Source organism: Eleginops maclovinus, chromosome 2, assembly GCF_036324505.1.
Source record: "Eleginops maclovinus isolate JMC-PN-2008 ecotype Puerto Natales chromosome 2, JC_Emac_rtc_rv5, whole genome shotgun sequence".
Classification (NCBI taxonomy): domain Eukaryota; kingdom Metazoa; phylum Chordata; class Actinopteri; order Perciformes; family Eleginopidae; genus Eleginops; species Eleginops maclovinus.
In genome coordinates this window covers 3,955,730-3,978,378 of record NC_086350.1, presented here as the reverse complement: position 1 = coordinate 3,978,378, position 22,649 = coordinate 3,955,730, and the positions used below count along the sequence as shown (strand labels likewise).

The 22,649-nt window shown below is 42.6% G+C and overlaps 1 protein-coding gene across 1 annotated transcript in view; it reads left to right on the top strand.

Moving 5' to 3' along the window:
* lrrk2 (leucine-rich repeat kinase 2) overlaps positions 1-22,440 on the top strand; it is a 32,299-nt gene extending 9,859 nt beyond the window's left edge. Inside the window, 42 exon segments of the mRNA XM_063874313.1 lie at positions 8-137; positions 371-495; positions 1,286-1,413; positions 2,527-2,671; positions 3,072-3,211; positions 3,544-3,672; positions 4,655-4,825; positions 5,310-5,571; positions 5,671-5,859; positions 6,783-6,898; positions 7,092-7,161; positions 8,273-8,466; positions 8,564-8,814; positions 10,430-10,578; positions 10,851-10,944; positions 11,026-11,212; positions 11,671-11,745; positions 11,747-11,853; positions 11,973-12,196; positions 12,676-12,803; positions 12,991-13,209; positions 13,304-13,505; positions 13,670-13,758; positions 13,935-14,122; positions 14,204-14,358; positions 14,460-14,606; positions 15,160-15,351; positions 15,438-15,584; positions 15,730-15,842; positions 15,926-16,116; positions 16,326-16,486; positions 16,625-16,795; positions 16,956-17,056; positions 17,962-18,174; positions 18,252-18,445; positions 19,108-19,180; positions 19,397-19,587; positions 19,845-19,994; positions 20,276-20,487; positions 20,636-20,704; positions 21,009-21,145; positions 21,821-22,440. Of these exon segments, the coding sequence (XP_063730383.1) occupies positions 8-137; positions 371-495; positions 1,286-1,413; positions 2,527-2,671; positions 3,072-3,211; positions 3,544-3,672; positions 4,655-4,825; positions 5,310-5,571; positions 5,671-5,859; positions 6,783-6,898; positions 7,092-7,161; positions 8,273-8,466; positions 8,564-8,814; positions 10,430-10,578; positions 10,851-10,944; positions 11,026-11,212; positions 11,671-11,745; positions 11,747-11,853; positions 11,973-12,196; positions 12,676-12,803; positions 12,991-13,209; positions 13,304-13,505; positions 13,670-13,758; positions 13,935-14,122; positions 14,204-14,358; positions 14,460-14,606; positions 15,160-15,351; positions 15,438-15,584; positions 15,730-15,842; positions 15,926-16,116; positions 16,326-16,486; positions 16,625-16,795; positions 16,956-17,056; positions 17,962-18,174; positions 18,252-18,445; positions 19,108-19,180; positions 19,397-19,587; positions 19,845-19,994; positions 20,276-20,487; positions 20,636-20,704; positions 21,009-21,133 (6,317 nt within the window). The 3' untranslated portion in view covers positions 21,134-21,145; positions 21,821-22,440.
* The last annotated feature ends 209 nt before the right edge of the window (positions 22,441-22,649 follow it).

Sequence of the window (22,649 nt, the reverse complement as noted above, 5' to 3'; positions counted from 1 at the left end):
TCTGCAGGTCAAATGCGCTCCCTGCTGCTGTCCAGTGGCCTTCATGTCAACTTAGTGGAGATGATGAAGAGACACTCAAACTCCCCTGAAGTGTCCATCAGTGCCTGTAAACTGCTCAAGCTGCTCTTCCAGGGAAGGTGGGAAAAAACACAGTCTGTCCAAGTTGGGTTTGAGAAATTATTTTAAACATAAAGACCAAAGAGGAGGTCATTAAGGGTGAAATGAAGCACAAGAAGGAGTAGATGTTTCCACTCTTTGTCCACATTTGGCATTAAGAAATGACCCTTGAGCAATGATCTTTCTCAATTGTTCAAAATCCATGATATTCATATTGAATTTCAGAATGAAATCTTTCTCTCTGTGTCTGCAGGACGGCCAGTCTGGATGAGTTGACAATGGCCATGAGTCAGATCCTGAGCAGCATGAAGATCCACAACTTCCAGCCGGAGGTTCAGCTAGAGGCTCTGCAGGCCAGCCTCGTCTTCCTCTGCCCAGGTAACGTACGAGAGTTCACCTGACTGTGAAATGTTGGTTTCATGCTGATGTTTGCTGGCACTCATAGGCAGAATCCTGTACTGGGTCAGGTACTGGTGTTTAACCTAGGAGGGATTTTTAAATGGTAAAACACACATACTTTAAACAAAGATGTGGATAAGTGTGAAAACCAAACCAAATACAATCAGACATTGGTGATAAACCAAAATAAGTTTATATATTTTGAATGTGCAATAAAGAATGCACCTGTATTGACGAGGCAGCCTGACAGCGATCTAAAACCATCAAAAATGGCATTATTTAAAGCACAATAACACAAAATAAATAGACATTTTAAGCTTTATTTGGTAGCCTCAACAGAAGCTCAGTTTTGGTTAAGAAGGAGTGAACACTTGAATGAAAACCGAATGAATGTTTACGTTGCTCCTCAATTATGTTCATTAGATCTGTGTCTTTCAATCTGATGTAGGAATCCACTGCTGCTGTAATACATGCCATTTAATTGGAAATTCAGGCAATTAAGTCTAAGGGGAAAAGTGCTAAATACAGTCTCCAGGAAGCTCAAGACAACATCTCATTTACAATATCCAGTATTGTGTAAATACAGATGGAACAAGTCTGTTTCAGTGTCTGCTTTAATGTCTATCAACGAGGTTATAGTGCGCTCTGTCTCTGCTCCCAGCGCTGGGCTCGTCACACTGCTAATGACATTAGTGATGAGTGACAAAAGAGCGGTTGTGTGTGTGTTTGTCGCTCTTTCTTGACTTTGCCTGGTGCGTTTCATTCCCAGACCGCAGTTTAAGGGAGCACGGCGTCTCTGTCACAGACCCAGACATGGCGGACGTTTCACTGAAGGTCCTGAAAAACCAGTGCGTGGTGGAAGGAGCTCACACACTCTACCTGGAGGTTCTCAACAGGGTATGAACACATGAACCAACCCTCAAATATCTCACCAATTAGGTCCATTTCCTTCCAGTCTTTTTGCACTCTTTCAAATCCGGACTGATTCAATGAAATCAATTGGTTCAGATATCCTAAAACAAACGGAATACTGAATTTCTCCCTAATAGGATTAAGTGTACACATTCTCAGCCAGGAAAGTACAATTAGTTCTCATCCATTACATAGATTAAACAATCCTCCATTCATCACACACATTGTACAGCAGCTCGTCTTGGATCCAGAACATCAGACGAGCGTGTAATTACATTTCTGAAAGGAATTTGCCAGTAGATGGACTGGTTTCAATGGTGAACAAGTTCAAATGCTCCCACGTGGTTGTTTGGTTCCCCGCTGCCTGAAGGCGGGGTGGGGAACGTTGGCAAAAAACACAAAAAAAGCCTCTTGTTGGTCAAACGCTTTGAAGAAATGATATTTTTAACTTTTAGCTGCTTTTTTGCTGTATAAAGAGTACTGATCTTTTCTGTGCACAAAAGAAACACAAGTTTCTAGTGATCATGGCATCTTTATCACACACATAGTAACCCTTACACAGCAATTATTTGTAATATATGCTTTTGATATGATAAATATGTAAGGTTTCTTACTTGCGTGTTGTATTTTGTGAATGGTGAAGCATGGAGTTATATTTTTAGTAAAGCTGAAAGGAGTGATCCATCTACATATATACAACATATTATCAATTTACGTATAGATCGTGCAATTTAAAAAAACAAGTCAGTATTTTCTCTCAATAAACCCTTTTGATGATTTAAAAACAATGATCTTCTTTAGGTTTGGTCAAAATGTGTACAGAATATTATAGTCTGACAAAAACCAAGTCAGTTTTATTCAATGAAGTTTATTATAATATTTCTGAAAACAATACTACCTTCATGAAAGTTAAAATAGTCCAGTTTTTTTGTTGTCAATGTTTTATAGAGGTGTTAAATCAGCTTTATGTTTGTGCGTTATACTTACATGTGTTTCTACAGTATTAAAGGATATATATTTTGCCATTTATTTTACTGTTTTCATTGCCATGTAGTACTTTTACATGACATATCTTTAACATGATATCTGTGTGTGCAGTTCATCAGCAGCGTGCTCATCCAGAGGAGTGGTCTGAAGGTGCTCTCCGCCCTGGCTGACTGCTCTGGTGCAGTGGACCTGCTCTGCCAGCAGGGGGCGATAGACACGGTGCTGCACACACTGCAGATGTTCCCACAGGACAGAGGTACTGGAACTGAGACGGAAATAAACATAACACAAAGGAACAAATGTCACACATTCTCAATTTCCCCACCAATTAACTATTCTGATAAGCCCCCGGATGTAAGGCCCTAAACTGAATTCCCCCCTAGTGGGATCGATAAAGGTTCATCTTAATCTTAATCTTAATCTTAATCTTAATCTTACAAAGTACTTTGGTTTAATTGAATTAAGGACATAATTATTAGATCCTGGGAGAGTTGCAGAAGAAAAGTGAAATCTGTATTTCTCTGACTAAAAGTCTGGACAAACTTGAATATACAGTGGTTAGATAGATGCATAAGAAACAATTTTAACATTTAAAATACTATATCAATATTAAAGGTGATTGATCAGGCTCTCTCTAACTTTCCATTTTCCTCCAGAGATACACTTCTGGGGTCTCACGCTGCTCAGCTTCCTCGTGTCCAAGAAGAAGCTGTCGAGGATGATCGTTCCAGTTCTGGCCTCCGTCGTGGTTGCCTCCCTCCTCCAGTACAGAGACGACTCCGAGATGCACCTGAAGGTAACTTTAAAACTTCATACATTTCAATTTCATCCTCGAGAGCTTGTCAAAAAAATGAACAGTTGGCTGGACACTATAAACAAAACTGAAACGCATATACATTTAATTATTATTATTAAGTGTCTGATTACAACATTTGAACTGCTAAGAATCAATGGACAATGTAGTTTTGTTTCTCAGAATTTGTAATTCCCAATACTCTGCCGAAGTCTAGACTTGTGTCCTAAATAAAGAGAGTGTTTTATGCCCTTTAAGGCAAGTCTGTACAGTATATTGAGAATGTATTAAATACTTTACTTGACCTGACTCCTCTCTGGTGATGTGTCTTGCAGTGTATCCAGGTGGCGTTGAGGATGCTGGACGCCTGTTCCGGAGCAGCTGCTGAGCTGCAGAGAGAAGACTTTGACCGGCAGATCTTCCAACACCTCAGAGAGGAACTTCTCGACCACTGCAACACTGCTGTGAGTCAGACAGAATGTTTTGTCTCTGTGTCTTTTCCTTCTCTCCTTAGATTAAGGGTCGTCCGCATTTTTGATAACACATTTTGAGGTTTGTCTCTTCACCTCCACTCCCAAACAAAGAAAGTTGGATCTCACGGAGTTCTCCCTCCCTGCTCCCTTAGAGCCAAAATGGTGGGAAAGATAACAAAAACTGGGATTTATTCATCGATTGTTGTGCCAAATTTAGTGGATTATAGCTAAATTAACTTTAGTAATTAATGTCAGTTTTTGAGCCACAAAAAATGGCAAAATTGAGTCTAAAACAGACAAGGTAAGGCTTGATTTGTTGTCTAGATATATTGGCAGATATGCATTTTGCTAATGAAGCCTACTTACAGGATAGGAGGAGTAAGACGTCAGCAATTTATGACATAATAAAACAATGAAAAGTGTTTCCAAACTAAACTACTAACAGCTGTTTTCCACTTCTTTCCATAAGAACAAGTGCAGCTTTTATTCCCAGACACTTGCCTTTTACATTTTGATCTGATATTCTAAAATGCACTTGATTTATTGAAATGTTGTATTAAAACACGATGTAACTGCATGTTAATAAGAGGAGTTTCAGTCTCATACTGTCTTATCCGTGTATCTGCAGACAGCCATGTTCTCATACAGGCCGTATTGTACACAAAGCAACAGCAGAACCAATGGACCTTGCAGGACATACCAGACATGCTTTATTACCTTCATCTACTTCTTGGAAAGTTTTTAGAAAACATCTTTGCTAGAAAGACTGGAAATCTTCATGGTAATTGAATGAATTGATGAGTACAGGAAACGTTTAACCTCCCCCTCTTTCCCTCTGTGTGTGTGTGTGTGTGTGTGTGTGTGTGTGTGTGTGTGTGTGTGTGTGTGTGTGTGTGTGTGTGTGTGTGTGTGTGTGTGTGTGTGTGTGTGTGTGTGTGTGTGTGTGTGTGTGTGTGTGTGTGTGTGTGTGTAGCTGCGTAAGGCGGTGTGCCTGGCTCTGTCTAAGATGTGGTGTGACTCCCAGCTGCACTACAGCATGCTGGAGAAGGCCTGCGAGGACGGGGACGCCACATTGGCCGAGTGTCTGATCGAGCTGGGAGCAGACGTCAACAGGAAGACCAAAGCAGAGTCGCTCATCTACAAGGTCAGGTCAAACAACTTCACAGGCCACGATAGACAAAGTAGTTTAGTACAGTCATAGTTTGCCATGAAAAATTTGATTTACCCTAAGTAGGACAATGTCATATTTTTCCCATTTCTTCCAAATATTCGCACATTAGCACATTAGCATTACGTGGCCGTGTTAGCATATTAGCATGCTGACATTAGCATTTAGCTCAAACCCCTGCATGTAGGCTCAGCCAGGAGCAAGAGATCGCTTGGCGTCGGGGTCCCTGATCAGCCTGTTGGGTGTCTTCTCCCCATAATCACCGCCTCGCTGCACATCATCCCATACTTATACACTTGGATAGTTTTAGCTGTGGATGTTTGTTCGGTTTTGGTTAATAAAAAATAAAAAAAATAAGGTGAATTATCAATGTGGTCCCGCGGGAAAATTCCTACCATCAACTTTCAATTTAAATGTTTGCAAATGTAAATAACTTAACTTCCACCCCTTGTATTTCCAGGTGTGTGAGCGCGGCGGGCCTCTGGAGCTGGTGGAGCTGCTGCTCAGCCACGGGGCCCACGAGCAGCACCTGCGCAGGGCCCTGACTGTGAGCGTGAAGCGGGGTGAGAGTCCCACTGTCATCCAGCTGCTGGGCCGCCTAGGTCTGGACCTGAACAACAGCGCCCTCTGCCTGGGGGGCTTCAGGCTGGGCCGCCTGGACGCCGCCTGGCTCAGCCCGCTGCTGGCTGAGAGAGGCAGGACACACAGCCTCCGTTACAACAGTGAGCAACATTGAACATTCATAACATCTGGGTTTTGGACCACAAATAATCAAGAATTAGTGCAACCCTGTTTTCATTGCCCTGTGTTCTGTCTTTAAGCTAAAGGTATGAATCTGGCGAGGTACATAAAGAATTTCCAGAGGTCCAAGAGTATCAGCGGTCCTCTCAGATCTCTGGGCGACCCCTGCCTGACCTCCGGATACATTTCTGATGAGAGCGACGACTCCAACCTCAGCTTCTTCTCCACGGACGACAGCCTGTTCCTCAACGACGACTTGGAGAGTGATGGTAAATATCAGAGACACACAGAGCACAATCCGGTGTTTAATTCAGATGGAAAGGGACAGTTTGACCTATTAAAAGGAAGATGTACTGTGGAGTTAACAAGTTTTACTACAGGCTGAACTGAGGAGAAATAATCTCATAAACTTCAAACTGTAGTTTTATTACCCTTAAACCTGGAACACCACTCCCAGTTTGTTCTCTATCTTTCCCCTTCATTATGTCATCCATCTGAACTCTTATCACAGTCTGTTGAACATCGAAGAAGTGCCATTGATTGGTTTTAGTGTTTTCTTTCTGAGATTAGTGATGTTAAACTTAGTGTGTGATGACTTCTCACATTGTCTCTGCAGTTATAAAATGTCTATTATTGTCATTGACCGTGAAGATACTCATCACGTTAACTGATTGTTTGCCTCGCATAATACAATATTTAAAGATATATGTGTCCCCCCCACTTATCCATCTGTGTGATTTTTCTTTTTTGTTTAGCTCAGTGGTCTCTAGCTTAGAAAGAAAATATTGTATTAATGGGAATGATATGGTACTAATAATTAGAATACACGCTGTTTTAAAGTATGTGTTGCAGAGAAGGCTTTTCAGACTCAAATTGGGAGAAATTGGTCAAAGAAATACAATATAAATACTATTTAGAAAAATATATGGGCTTTGAGTTCAAACACTTTTTATACAAACAAATAAAATGTATATTAAGTGTAAATATTTATATTTATACCTAAACTCAAACGTACAAAAACACAACGAGAGGATATAGTTGTAAAAAAAGCAGGACATGAAGAACGATTATACCAAATATTTTTTAAACTATTAGAAAAATTAAAAAGTAGAAAAGTTCCTGCTTTCTGATTTTTGTTGTTTACTTCATATGATAATATCTTCTCTTGTCGTTGTTGTTTTTCCTCTTGCAGGAAGTGATTCCCTGTCAGGTGTTTTGTCTCCAAAGCCGCTCAATAACTCCACAGAAGAGTTGAGGGGGGGGTCCTTCAAAAGAAAGCAGGGGCGCCGCCGACACGCCAGCGCAGAGGTAAAACCTCCTCAGTTACATCTTGTGTCATGTTGATACGGAACGATTGTCTTTATTGGTCTGTGTTTAAAGTGACATCATAAAGCACATTTTCAAGTGAAAGATTTACTTTGCTTGGTGTCTAAATCCCACCCAGATGTATTTCTGTTCCCTCACTGTCGGTTTTCCGGTGTGTTTTTTCTTCCTGCTCCAGAGCGGTCCGACTGAGAATGACAGTGAACATGGGCACAGGAGATTTGGAAGGACCGGCTCCGGCCACAAAGGTTTCTGCGTCACATTCAATTCTGTTCAACTTGTTTGTCATCCTGTCAAACACAGCTGCATTATGTAACTCTCATTGTGTTTTATCAGTTAAAAAAGAGCATATACTGTATATTAAATACAGGTGGTGTGTTAACTGCTTAGAAAATACAGTTTATCTCTACATCTCATATACTAATTAACACTGATACTGATTTCATGTACTTGTATATATAATATATACTATTTCGCAATAATACACTGCAGATTCTGCACTTTGGATAGAAATGAAATACTTGTGTTCAGAAAACACTCAGCTCAAATTGTCTTCAAACACACATAATGATAAACAACCCTAAGATACATATTTTTAATGTTCGAGTTCAGTGAAATGATTAAGAACAAAAAGCGTATTTATCAAAAATAAAATCCCCTCTCAAAAGGTTTTAATGTCCAATCATTTTAGCGTTAGAGACAGTGAGACTTTTAGGCTAATAATGTTCCCATTGAAAGAAATTAAACCATAATATTTGATGCTACGGCCATTACAGCATACAATCATGCATTTTATTATATAAGGCTTTCAAGTTAGAGCCCTGGTCTCAGAATATCCACCAATTTGTTCGCCCTACAAGTAAAAACACAGGCTATTTGTGTCAGTTTATTCCATGAAAACAATGGCACTAGGTAGATACCTTATTGATCCAGAGGGAAATTATATAAGCTAACAAGCATTTTAAACGGTTGAAATGGTAGTTATTGTATGCCAGTTTTTGGCATGGAAATATTTGTCCTCCAACTTTTTAAAGAGATGCATGATGGGTAATTAATCCTGAAAAAGGAAACAACAAAATAAATCCTTTATTCCACGGTCCTGGATTTAAAATCACAGCATTAAAAGCTGTTTAAAAGGGATATTAATTCACCCAAATGACAAACAAGAAGTGTACGTTTTATAACACACTGCTGTTTTTGCTGATTATAATTTTAAAAAATGAAGAGCTTTTCTCTAATGTTTTGTTATTGAAATACATGTGGGAACAGAGGCTCTAAACATCTAGCTCTTCATACTGTTCACTTCATCTATAGCAGTCTTTCCATCATTCTGTATCTAATAATCTGCCTCCTCCTCAGTGTTAGGAGGCGAGGGCTCTGCTGCTCCGTTCAAAGAGCGGGAGAGGATCCGGCTGCTGGACCTGTCGGGGAACGAGCTGGCGTCTCTGTCCTGCCTGATGGACGACGACTTCGTGCAGCAGCAGGTCGGACATCTCCTCCGCCTCGACCTCAGCCACAACAGCCTTCTGGAGTTCCCCTCGGCTCTGTGCCAGGTAGCGTGCAATCTGTGCACAATCACCGAAAATAAATCCATTCATAAAATAAGAAAAAGCACACTGAAGCTGTTCCTGTTTTTTTTCGATTGGTCAGAGTTTGAGGAGTCTGACTCGGCTGGACCTGCAGGGCAACCAGCTGCAGGCTCTGCCAGTGGAGCTGCTGTCTCTGCTCTCGCTGAGCACGCTCAACGTCTCCCGCAACTGTGTGGGTCCGCTGCTGACCTTTGACCCCGCCGTCAGCTGTCCGTCACTGCGGCAGCTCAATCTCTCCTTCAACAAAATCAACACGTTCCCTCAGGAGCTGGGCCGAGCCGTGGGGCGACTGGAGGAGCTGATCATGGAAGGGTAGGCTGCTTGATACTGGAGAGAGTTAGAGACGGAATTTTAGGCCCTATTATGCTTTTTGGGGTTTTCCCTTTCCAGTAGTGCTATTTTTAGTGCATGTAAACGGTCTGCAAAGGCTAAAGTCCATGTGTTCCATCCAGAGGGACTTTTCTCTCCCACACACCCCCCCCCCGGGACATCTCTTAGTGGTTGACCAATCACAACCTCATATGGCAGTTGGGAAGTGAATCCCCATTTCAGTGGATTTGATGTTTGTTGACATGTTTTCAAATGTTGTTCCCTCACTTAATTAACAATTTTCCTCGCAATTCAGAAAGAAGGAAATATGACCATTTAGCAATTATGACAATTGATTTAAAGCATTTATTGCCTAGCAGAAAGCCTGGAACATCTCCAGTGATTATAGGGTATTTCCTAAGAGGGTCCAACACTTTAATGTGCTGCATAATGACTGGTATTGTGCTAAAGGAGTTTAAATTGTGGCTTCTGATCTGATCAGTAGAGAAATATAATTAGATTTACTTTTAAGTAAATCAAAGTAAATTAAATGTTCTTCATGGCCCACATTTCTCAGATACTCATCTAAACAAATGACAAAAGTGCACCCTACACATTATCATCTTGGCTATTTTATAGAAGAAAAAATGTCATTTTAATGTTTGGATATGTGTTAAATATAAGTCTTTATCTAAGTAGTAATCTTAAGATCTTATTCAAATCAAAATGTCTTCATTCAGCACAAAATCATGGCCATGGTCCGGCCATTTTTGACAGACAGTAAACAAGTTTTTTTAGAGACGTTCTGCTCCTTTAACAGGACTGAAACTCAATAATTAGCCTCTCATTTTCCCTCCAAGCATTCATACGCTGCTGAATAACCTTAGATAACTTAATCCTTTAGTATTATTCATGTTGATTCAGGAAAAACATGGCATTGTTGTTGAAGACAGCATCATGCAACCACATGTCTAATTAAAGTCAAAGTCCACTTTATTGTCAAAGTTTCCACATGTGTTATACATACATAAAATTGGAATACCGTTTCTGGCAGTCCCACAGTGCAAATATAAACAAGAACATACAACATAAAAAGATAAGAGCGTATAAGAAAAGGGGGGGGGGGGTCGTAAAAAGGGGTATACAAACGCTCTGGATTAATATATACATATGTTAGACGCAATCAACACAGTTTGACGGTAGTGCACGTAGTTCTTTAGTGCAAACAATACTTTGTGCAAAGTTCATTTTCAGTAGCAACGGAGAATAAAAGTGACTGGTGCTGGATGAGGGAAGTGTGTGTGAGGGAGGGGGATTAATGTCCTGGTACATTTCCATTGAGGCTGTGGGGAAAGGTGGGTGGGACGGAGGGTGGAGAGGTCAGGGGAGAGATGGGAGCGGGGGAGAGAGAGGACGGAGAGAGGGAGGGACGGAGAGAGGGGGAGCGAGAGGATTGAGGGAGAGAGAGACAGAGGATTGAGGGAGGGACGGAGGATAGAGAGAGAGCGAGAGATGAGGGAGAGAGTGAGAGGAGAGAGGGAGAGGGTTCAGCATCCTGACAGAATGATATTACAGAATGATAAAGACACCTTACATTTTTTCAAATTTCTCTTTTCAGAAACTCTATCTCGGAGCTGTCTGTGCCTCTGTGTCTGCCGGAGATCAAGCTGCTCGACGTGAGCAAGAACAGCGTGGAGAATATCTCTCCGGACTTCCTGACCGGCTGCCTCAAGCTGGAAACCTTCAGTGCCTCGATAAACAGCATCTGTGAGTTCTGATTATTAGAGGAAGAAACGTATATAAGAAAACATCTCTATTTACTCTGGAATGCACTCGGAATTATTTAGACAAATCTAGCAAATACACAAATGGTTTTGCAAACTATTCGAGAGTATTTAAGCTAAACTAAACTCAGTGAGAATAAATACACCCACATCAGGTTAGTACAGACAGTAGGAGATATGGTAGATTTTCTTTCTGTGCAAGTCAAATTATACAAGCTTGAGTAATTAAATAAAAGTGTTCACTGCCCTCTCCAGGTTCCCTGTCTCACCTCCCATCTAAGATCACAACACTAAAACTCGCAAACAACAACTTCACCTCCATTCCTGAGGCCATCCTGAATCTCCCAAAGTAAGTCAGATGGTTTTCACATCCATATTTCCCCTAACAGATTGCATAGACTGCTCAAACGTAATTCACCTCTGTGTCCAGCCTGCGGTCGGTGGACATGCGGACCAACAACATCGCGGCGCTGCCCGGCCCGGGGCTCTGGGAGTCCAGCAACCTGCGGGAGCTGATGTTTAGTCAGAACTGCATCAAAGTCCTGGATCTGAGTGGGCCGCTGTACAAGTGGACCCGATTGGAAAAACTCCACCTGAGTGACAACAAGCTCACTGAGGTAGGGAGCAGTCCACCTTCTGACGGAGTTTCTTTGCTATCCAGTTTTCATTGTGTTTAAAACCGCTGAGAGTTGCAGAGCTGAGGTATTTGTGTAGGCCGTATCAGACGTTAGCGTCACAGGGGCTCCATCGACAAGAGGCTAAGTTAACGTTGGCTAATGTTCATGTTTAGTTTCTCATTGAGCCACCATTTTTAAGACACATAGAATAGCTTCAGAAATTCACCAGGTAGGTATTTACTGATGTCATAAAACTAAATGTCAAAATCTTTTCAGCTTGACATTATTTCAGGTTTAACAAGTCCACAAAACCATTGACTTTGAGATAAAGGATGCTAAAATTCTTACTCATTCCTAGGTTTTAGGACCTGCACCACTCTGTTACTAATCGGTGTCAAGCTAATAGTTGCTATAAAAAGTACAGCGCATATTCATTTGGTTGTGTTGTTTCTCCTCAGATCCCGCCACAGATCGGCCTGCTGGAGGGTCTGACCTCTCTGGATGTGAGTCGTAACACGAGCCTGCGCTCCTTCCCCTGATGAAATGGGGAAGCTGAGCAGACTGTGGGACCTGCCGCTGGACGGCCTGCGCCTCCAGCTGGACCTCAAACTCATCGGCAGCAAGACCAAGGACATTGTCAGGTAACCTCAAATACCATTGCTGCTATTTACTACATTTAACATACTGTTTCTGTATGTGGCTTAAAATAAAAAAAAGACATGATAATAAATGCCTTTCCTCCACCTTCCCTCCCTCCCAGGTTCCTGCAGCAGCGGCTGAAGAAGGCAGTGCCGTACTACCGGATGAAGCTGATCGTGGTGGGGAACGCTGGCAGCGGGAAGACGACTCTGATACAGCAGCTGATGAAGCTGAAGCGCTCCGAGATGAACTCCAAGAAAAGCGCTGTCGGCATCGACGTGCGGGACTGGGCCATCAGGGAGCGGGACCGGAAGAAAATGCTGCTGAACGTCTGGGACTTCTCAGGTTGGTCAACATACGGAGTTAGAAGTTTAAAGACAGCATTTAAAGGAGGAATTGTCAAGTCACTCAACAACTGAAAAGCTTAAAGTCACAAAGGTAGAGAGGTTCAGTGTTTCAATAAAGTGGCAGCTGCAGAGATGTGGGTTAGATCGTAGTGTTTCTTACAAATTCATCTCCTTAATTAGGATACACACAACAGATTTCAATCTAACTTTCAATCATTTTTCATTTTTATGTCTAAATGTAAGCCTAGTTTGTTAAGCAACCAGATGATAGTGGACAATGTCAGTGCCTTGAAAAACTATAAAGTGATTTGATTCTGTTCCTAGAGTAAGCTCAATAATAGCTCATTTTGGGAGAATTGATCTCATGTGAGGCTCATGTTGAAAGACAGTGATTGAATTATGTCACAGAGTTGATAGAGAGATATGTGAGTGTCCTGTTCAGCTGGTGGGATTTAGTTTCACTTGTTTCTCTCACAGGTGGGGAGGAGTTCAGCGGCTCTCACCCTCACTTCCTCACCTCCAGAGCTCTCTACCTGGTGGTTTACAACCTGAGCAAAGGAGCCGGTCAGGTGGACGCCCTCAAGCCCTGGCTCTTCAACATCAAGGTGAGTACAACCGTTCAAACTACGATACTTAACATAACAATTAACAAATCAAAACAAGAAAAAGGAATGTTTTTGGTTATTACATCATGTGTTTTTAAGAGAAAGCTTTTACGTTTTAAAGATATCATTTGTTTTACTAACCACTGCTGTCTCTTTTTTTAATCCCGTGCTGTCCTCTGTACTCCAGGCCGTAGCCCCCCTGTCCCCGGTGATCCTGGTGGGAACACACACTGATGTGAGTGACGATCTGCAGCTGCAGTCCTGCCTCACCAAGATCAAAGAGGAGCTGCTCAGCCACCAGGGCTTCCCTGCCATCAGGGACTACCACATGGTCTCCGTCTGCGAGGACTCGGACTCCATCGGCAAGCTGCGCAAAGCCATCGCCAGAGAAGTCAGCGGCTTCAAGGTGAGAGGACGCAAATGATTAAAGGCGGTGTGTTTAGCATCTGCAGTACACCCTCCTCCCTCCTCATCCCCTCATCTTCTCCCTCCCCTCACAGATCCAGGGTCAGCCCGTGATGGGCCAGCTGGTTCCAGACAGCTATGTGGAGCTGGAGCGCCGGGTTCTGCTGGAGAGAACCAGGGTTCCTGCAGAGTTTCCCGTCCTCAGACACCAGGAGCTGCTGCAGCTCATCCAGGAGAGTCAGCTGCCGCTGGAGGAGGCCGAGCTGCCCCACGCTGTGCACTTCCTCAGTGAGGCTGGTACGTCGGGTCAGGACTTTGGTCCACAGGATCCAAATTCATCCCTCAGCTCAGATTCATTTTAATAAACACAATTTACTCAACGTCCTACAGTATGACTGTCCTACAGAGTCTCAATATATCTGACCACGCATGCTCATGTTTTCTCCTCCTCCATCATGAAGGGGTGTTACTGCACTTTGATGATCCGGCGCTCCAGCTCCAAGAGCTCTACTTCATCGACCCACAGTGGCTGTGCAACATCATCTCTCAGGTAGCTTCATCTGAACACACAGACAATCACACATGCTTCCATTCCTCTTAGGAGGTTAGGAGCTCTTGCATGTAAGAACACACAAGATCAAGAACGATGTACTCCTCCAAACACTTTGCGTGCATCATTCACAGCATTTCCTCTCTTCTTGCTGGTGTCGTCTGTCCTCTGTGTAGAAACTGACGTCAAAGAGCTGTGGCTTCTGGGAGCATCCTAAAGGAGTGGTCCAGCGCTCAGTGGTGGAGAAGTTCCTCTTTGAGAACAAATGTTTCCCCAAGCGTCACCTGACGCAGTTTTTCAAACTGCTGGAGAAGTTTCTGATCGCTCTGCCCTTCGGAGAGGACCAGCTGCTCATACCCAGCAGGTAACTCTTTAAAAGTGCAGCTACAGATGTTTGCATTTTTGGGATTGTGATATATTTCCTCACATATTTCTTCCGTCCCAGTTTGTCCAAACACCGGCCGGTGATCGAGCTGCCTCACTGCGAGAACTCAGAGGTGATTGTGCGTCTGTACGAGATGCCGTACTTCCCCATGGACTTCTGGGCTCGTCAGATCAGCCGCCTGCTGGAGGTCTCCTCTTTCCTGCTTTGTGGAAGAGGTAAATCACAGTAGACACGCTCACTTTGAGCTGACATTTTAAACACCATCTTTAAACTATGATAAAGAAAATAATGAACTCTCTTGCTGTGTCTGTTTCAGGTAAAGTGGCGCGACCCAACCGGATCTACTGGAGGAGAGGCGTGTACCTGAGCTGGTCCCCGGAGGCTTACTGTCTGGTGGAGGCAGCTTCTCTGGAGGAGAACCCATCCAGCTTCGTCAGGATCACTGTGCCCTCCTCACGAAAAGGTGCCGATGTATAAAAAACAATAATACGTTTTGCAGATTTTTTATTTTTCCTTATATTTGATCAATTTGGAAAAATCATAAATTTAATTTAATAATTTTTGTGGCTTTTAAACAATTTTTTTGTTAAATTATTATTTATTCTTAAAAAAAGAAGAAAACTTGTCGGATTTGAGGCAAACTAATATACTGTATGTAAAAAAATAAAGAGATTTATATTTTGAACAAAGCCTGTATGGACAATATAAGTCAATAAATAAAAAGTGGGGATGTAAAATATCTCTTATCTTATAAATTACTTATCTATCTAAAAGTGTTCTTGGTATTATGCGCTTTCAAGCTTATATATAAGTTAATATCTCAAAATCACACAGACATAGGAGAACAATCGTGACACCTGAAGAAAAATCTCAATAAAATACACGTTTTGAAAATAAATGATGTCAATGCAAGAAATAAATAGAGTAACAAAATAAAAAAGTCAATACTTTAAGGTTTTGAGGACACTAAATATCTATCTATATAAGGTAGTTGACTGTTGTCTGTGCTCCCCCAGGCCGGGTGCTGCTGGGTCAGGTTGTGGATCACGTGGACTCCCTGCTGGAGGAGTGGTTCCCCGGCCTGCTGAACACGGACATGCACGGCAGCGGAGAGGCTCTGCTGAAGAAGTGGGCGCTCTACAGCTTCCAGGACGGCCAGGAGAGGAGCAGGATCCTGCTGGAGGAGCTCTTCACCAAATGTGAAAATGGTACATACATAATGGTACTGAATATCTTCTGAAGCGCCTCTTCTTCCTATCTTAAAAATCTTAAGTTATTATTTTATCAAATCTAGATTGTCTGCTGGTGAACCCGGAGGACCCCAGCTTCAAAATCCCCATCTCTCAGATCGCCCCGGACCTGGTGCTGAGCGACCAGCCTGCAGGGAGCATGCTGGACAGTGAAGAGCTGGAGGTGGACATGGCGAAAGAAAACCGACTCGGTACGCCTCCCTTACTTCTTCACACATAAATATACATGTTTGTTTTACTTATTATTAAAAAGAAAAGCCAAGAATATCTTTTATTTTCTCTCTTGTTGCTTTTCTTGATCAAAATGTGTGTAAATATATGATGTTTGTTCATTAGGGGACGGTGGCTTCGGGACTGTCTATCGAGGCGTCTACAAAAATGAAGAAGTCGCTGTGAAGATATTCAACAAGCACGCCTCTGAGTTCTACATCTACAGACTCCTCAGACAGGTGCGGCTGATCATTTACAAACCAAAGCCTATAAATATTTAAATGCCAATAAATGACAAAATACTTCCTCCGTTGTTCTCCAGGAGTTGGCGGTGCTGGGGCGCCTCCATCACCCCAGCCTGGTGGGTCTGCTGGCGGCCAGCTCCTCCCCTCAGGTCCTGGTGATGGAGCTGGCTCTGAGGGGCTCTCTGGACTCCCTCTTCGAACACGAGAACGGCAGCCTGAACAGGAAGCTGCAGCACAGGATCGCCCTGCAGGTGGCCGACGGACTCAGGTACGAACTTAGGGAATGAAGACGAGTGCAATTTGACAATCACTACCGGTTAAAGGACCTTTATTTTACTTCATACCCCGCTATCTCCCATTTGAATACTGTAATCCGACAAATCATAGTAAAGAAAGAGAGTCTTTCTTAGGATAAAAGAAAGGATTGGAAAGTTCGTAGATCATCTCCTCATAAAAGTATTGCATCTGTGTGATCAGGTACCTCCACTCAGCCATGATCATCTACCGGGATCTCAAGCCACACAACGTCCTGCTGTTCAACCTGAAGACCGACTCCGAGATCATCGCCAAGATCACCGACTACGGCATCGCTCAGTACTGCTGCGCCATGGGAGTGAGGAGCTCCGAGGGCACGCCAGGTATAACATCCTTATTATATTAACACCCATTCTGGTCGTCCGTTATTAAACCTCTCAGCTGAATATCTGACCTGTGTCCTCCATTGCAGTTCAGTGTCATTGTGTTGCTTATCTAAAGGATCTCTGTATGTCTTGCAGGCTTCAGAGCTCCAGAGATTGCCCGAGGTAACGTGATCTACAACCAGCAGGCGGACTTGTTCTCGTTCGGCCTGCTGCTCTACGACCTGCTGACCTGTGGGGAGCGCATCTCCGACGGCATGAAGTTCCCCAGCGAGTTCGATGAGGTCGCCGTGCAGGGGAAACTGCCAGGTAATCATCGAAGACTTCTGTGGTCAGCTACTATCTGTATTATATCATGAGCTCACACCTTTGTATTTACTTATTCTTTATCCTTTTCTAAATGCACCTCAATGCAGAATCCCCTCAACTTATAACAGAGTGAGCGTTGACTTCTCTGTCCTGTCCACAGATCCAGTGAAACACTACGGCTGCTCCCCTTGGCCCGGCTTCCAGGAGCTGATGAAGGACTGTCTAAGAGAAAGCCCTCAGGCTCGACCCACTTCTGCTCAGGTTAGAACCGAGACTTGAGCTTCGTACAGACACGTTTAATTACAGTGCCCCCTGGTGGTGCTATCGACAAAGTTACACTGCTGCAACCAACAATGCACTTGGTAGCTTTAGACTTCCAGGAGTGAGCATCTGAAAGGCTTCCTCGACAAAAGCCAATTGGCCTTTTCCTTTGGTTTTTGGTATTTTGCTGACAATAAAATCTGTAGCAAACACGTTTTTGATACTTACATGTTTTGTTATCTTCACATATTAACACCACTTTTATTATTTGTGAAGCGTAAATGCAATCACAAGAAGTAAAAAGCGAATGCTAACTCTATAAAGAAACTTAGTCACGGTCACATGACTTCACATCACCATCGCTAGGCTAAAGGCGGCTAATATAGTCACTCTTTAGCAAGTGGGGTATTCTTTCACAGGCTTCTAGGAAAACCTCATTCAAAAACCTGTTTACTTCGAGACCAGGGAACCACTTTACAATCAGACTACCCTTATAAAGGATTCATTAAGCGTTATTAATTAGGTTGTGAACACTTTATTAATCATTAAGAACCAGATCTAACATAGTGTTCATACATCAACACAGGCTCACTATTCGGCAAAATGACTAAGCCTTATATTGGCTACCTAGCTTCCTTTGCCTTCTTCATCAGCCAGCATCCTCTGTATCTGTTGTTCACTGAGTTGATTCCCCCCATCCATCTTGATGTTTCTTGGCATCTCTTAAGCTAAGTAGCCAATATAAGGCTTAGCACTACAGATCAATTTGGGCTCACTATTTGGCAAGCAACCGGTCACAGTGGCCCTGTTTATCTCTTGTCTTATAAAAGCTTATTAATGATTTATAAAGTGTCCACAACCTGATTAATACATGAACTACACACTATTCATAATTGTGTGTTCAGGTGTTTGATCGGCTGAACTCGGGCCAGATGTTGTGCTTGATGAGGGAGCTGGTGGTTCCCCGGGCATTCAACACTGAGTGCTTCACAGTGAGCTCAGGCGGCGGGGACGGCCCCTCCAACAGCCACACAGCCTGGGTGGCGGGGGGCAGCAGCACCCAGAGGAGAGGCTTCATCACAGCTGTGGACCTGGACACCAACGCAGTCTCCACCCAGGTACCAACAGCGCTAATACACTTATCATTAACTATTAACCATGAGCGAGTGACAAGTGGCCTCTCTTCCTCCTGCAGGAGATCGACACCAGTCCCGTCTTGTGTCTCGTCACGGTCCAAATCCCAACAGAGGCCAGTGATTGGCTGGTGGCCGGCACCCAATCAGGCTACTTAGTGTGTATCAGCACGGAGGACCCGTCAAAGTGTCACCCCCTGCAGAGTGTCACTGACGCCGTCACCTCTCTCTACTTCCACGTGCACCCTCGTCGAGCGTGAGATCTTATTTTATCTTTGAATATTGCAACAAATGGAAGTTTTGTCCTGATTAAAACAAATCAGGGGGGTCATTACAGTATTAGGTTTTAATATCGGAGAAAAATGAACATCCAGTACATTTTAGGGAATAGATTTTGTAATGCCTGGTGAAACGGATAGTGGGATACTGCATGGCTGCTACAGGATATTGTAAATTGCAGGGTCTGAATTATCATCCCAAAGATTAGGAGCATTTCATAAATCTGGCCCCAGATTTCAATAAGTCGAACAACCGTCTAAATTCCTACCCTGTCATAAGCATTTGAATTACAATTTGTTGTGAAGAAACACGAAACAAAGACTGATTGATTTAGTTTTTGTCTGGCTACAATTTGCAGCATCCTGGTTTATGGTTATTTCCAGCCTTTTTCTAAATACAACTATTTGGTATTTTCATGTTTATAAACTCCAGTTTTGATAGTAATTCTTTCATTAAGGGCTGTTTGAGAAGGACACATTAAAACTATGTACAGAAAATAGTTAATACAATACTATTACTAAAGTTTACTATGTGTAAATAGTGTTTGCTAATTACAGTGTGTGCATACTGTATGTAGAACAAGCTAACTATGCCTAAGCTACAACCTTTTTAAATGGTGATTTTTTCATAATTTTTCAGCCAAAGAAAGAATTACCTGCTGGTTGGGTCCGCTAATGGAGTCCTTACCATCTATGAGGACTCTGTACTAAAGGTAAATGTGAGATTTTGAATAAAAGATCCAAGTTTTTCTCAAAATATAACTTGTTTTATTTTTTGGAGTCACTGATATTCTGATTTCTACTCACATGTTAATGCCTCCTCCTCCTCCTCCTCCTCCTCCTCCTCCTCCTGCCATGCATCACCTGTACAATACTGTCTCCAGCAGCAGTTATGAACTTCCTTCTCTTTCTCGTTCCGCTCCCTGCAGCAGGGGAACGGGCAGCCGGTGAAAACCATCACTGTGGGCAGCGTCAACACGCCGCTCATGTGTCTGGGTCAGTCGGTGTACTCTCTGGACAGCAGGTGCGTGTGGGCCGCCTGCGGGACCAAGATCCTCTCCTTCACCGCCGACTACGACGTCTGCAGGAGCTTCGACACCAGGCCGAACCTCGTCTTCCAGTGAGTCCCAACAGCTGGGCGTCTAGAGTCGCTTATTGAAACTCAGGAAAGGATTTGTGACAGGAGGCATTTAAGGACACAAGGAATGACATGATTCTGTTGGAGAAAGGATTAAAAATCTACAACTATTTAACTCTTTCTAACAATTATTCCTTCATTATTGGAAAACATAAGAAACGATAAAAAATCTAGAAAGAGTTGAGAGTGAGATCTAGTTTAAAGTTAAAAATCTGTTATCCTGTTGTTATATCCCTCAGGCAGCAGCGGTCGTTGTCCGGGGAAGCGTGTGTGTCTCGGATGGCTGTGGATAAATATGTTTACCTGAGCAAAGGGACGCCTGTGGTGGAGGTTTGGGACAAACAGAGCGAGAGGATGGTGAACTCCATCGACTGCGCTCAGATCATCAGGTACACACAGAAATATTTGCCTTTTGTTAATTAGTTAATTGTTTTTCTCGTTTGTTGAAAACCAAACAGTCTTACTGTCATCAAAACAGACAGGAAGTGAAGTGTTACGTTATTGTGGACCCTCGAAGGTCATGGGAACGTTTTGAAATGCTGTGTTTAAAATGTGTGCAAAGCATGTACAGTCCATTGTGAGCTGTTACATGTTGGAGATCCATATGGTTGAGTGACTGCAGCCCCCCCCCCCCCCCCCCCCCCCCCCCCCCCCCCCCCCCTCCCTGCAGACATGACAGGAAGAGCAGCGAGGTGGAGCTGGCCCCTGAGGCGGCCCCCTCCTGGGCCCGGGTGAAGGCCCTGCTGGTGCAGAGCGCTGCGACCCTGTGGATCGGCACCAGGGGGGGTCACCTGCTGCTGCTGGAGCTCTGCAAACACCAGCCGCTGCAGGTCATCGGGCCCTGCTGCTCCTCCACCCGCTGCATCAGCTCTGCACTCATAGGTGGGGGAGAACTCTGATATATCCGTCTCATTATCACAGCATGCATAAAGTCTTCCATTCTTCTTTAAATGCTGCATCCAAACAAGCTGTTTTGTGAAGCATCTGTGTGATTTTGAGAGTGACTATAGATGATTTTCTCCCGAAACAGAAACACTAAACTGGAAGAACGTAGTGCTGGTTCTGGGCAGGAGACTCCCACAGGACGCAAATCAGTTTGGTGAGTGAGACGGGGTTCACTGTTTGTGCCACACTAATGAAAACAGTCGCTTCGCTTTTTGAGTTTCTCTAAAGTGTGTGTGTGTGTGTGTGTGTGTGTGTGTGTGTGTGTGTGTGTGTGTGTGTGTGTGTGTGTGTGTGTGTGTGTGTGTGTGTGTGTGTGTGTGTGTGTGTGTGTGTGTGTGTGTGTGTGTGTGTGTGTGTGTGTGTGTGTGTGTGTGTGTGTGTGTGTGTGTGTGTGTGTGTGTGTGTGTGTGTGTGTGTGTGTGTGTGTGTGTGTGTGTGTGTGTGTGTGTGTGTCTCAGACGAGGAGTCGGTGCTGATGGTGTGGAACAGCACGCTGCCGATGGAGGTCAAAGACCTGAACAAACACTGCGAGAAACGAGAGCAGATAGCCGCCAAAATGAGAGAGCAGCTGCACGGTGACTGAGCCCACACGCTGGTATGTATGTATTTTTGCCATATATTATATTACAAGTAACTTGCCAGAAAAAGAAAAGAACAAATATAAAATACGTGCTGTCATAATATATAAATATGTGGATATAAGCTCCATCATGACTGAGCCCACAGGTTTGAATTTATTGTATACATTTGCCACGTACTGCTAAAAGAGATATGAAGTAAAGTGTGTAATATTATAATATAGGTAAGTTTCCAGGAAAAGAAAAATATATAAATATACATTTAAGATAACAGGAAATGGGAAAGCTGTGAAGTTGATGACTACAGGTTTGAGTGTATGTATTTTATTCCCATAAAGTCATTTAATTATTTGTATTAAGTGTTGCATACATATGCCACATGGTGCTGCATATCCAGTAAGCTGTGTAATATTAGAAATAAATTGCCAGGTTATTTTAAAATATACATTTCAGAAAGAATAAGACGAGACAAAATGTCAAATGAATATGTTTGTATTTATTTCACAATTTTTTTATATATATTTATATTTTTCGCAAACATTTAGTTGCATATTACTATTTAGTTAACTGTGTAATAATAATAATAATAATAATAATAATAAAAATATATTTTTTTGACAATGTTTTTATAGAATTTACTAGAAGTTGTTTTTAAAAAATCAATACCAATTAGTTTGATTGATTTTTTTCAGGATATTGCTGGAAAAGGGATCCTTTCTGCAGTGGATCGTTGTGATGATTCTTTTTTTTTTACCTCATTGTCTGACAGCCATACTGACGATCAAGCGCACTGACCAAGAGCTAATGAAGGAGGGCACAGTGCAATCAATCACTCCAAACGAAAAAGTGATTCAAGTAATCAATACGTGTGGTTTTTGAAGTTGCACTTATGGAATCATTTGCCGTGTTTCACCAGACGAGGACCGTCTTTGTCATTTGTAAAGAGCGGTTTTCTAAAAGGGACACAGATGGTGTGGTGTTCAGGAAGACCTCCTGCTCCTGAGAAGAGACGTTTGTTTACCTGTTGTATGATTTTAAAAGAAACCGGAAAGAACGCCAAAGAAAAAAGCCATTTTAAAAAGTGTATATTTGGTTATTTATTCCGCATGTATGTGTTTACCACTTCTCATATGCTGCCGGCTTTGTACAAAGTTTTTAAGTCACTTCACTTTTATTTTGTGATGTCAACCATAAGTAAACGCTATTTTATCTACTGTGATTGTGCTGTCTTTGATTTCACAGCATTATTTAAAATGAGTTTGTGTAAAAAATGTTATTCCTTTTTTTATAAAAGTAAAAATACTTCAATTTTTTTGGTTTTTTTACAGATTTTTTTTACACATTTCTGATTTTGCGATGCTTCTCTATTTCTGTATTTAAGTATGTAGTAACTGTGGCTGGATATCGTACGTTTGATTTTATGGTATTACGTTTTTTACATCAAGATTTCTTTAAATATTTTAGCTTTTATTTTGTATGTATTTGGAACTTCAAATTTTTAAGAAAAATGCCATTCAAAGA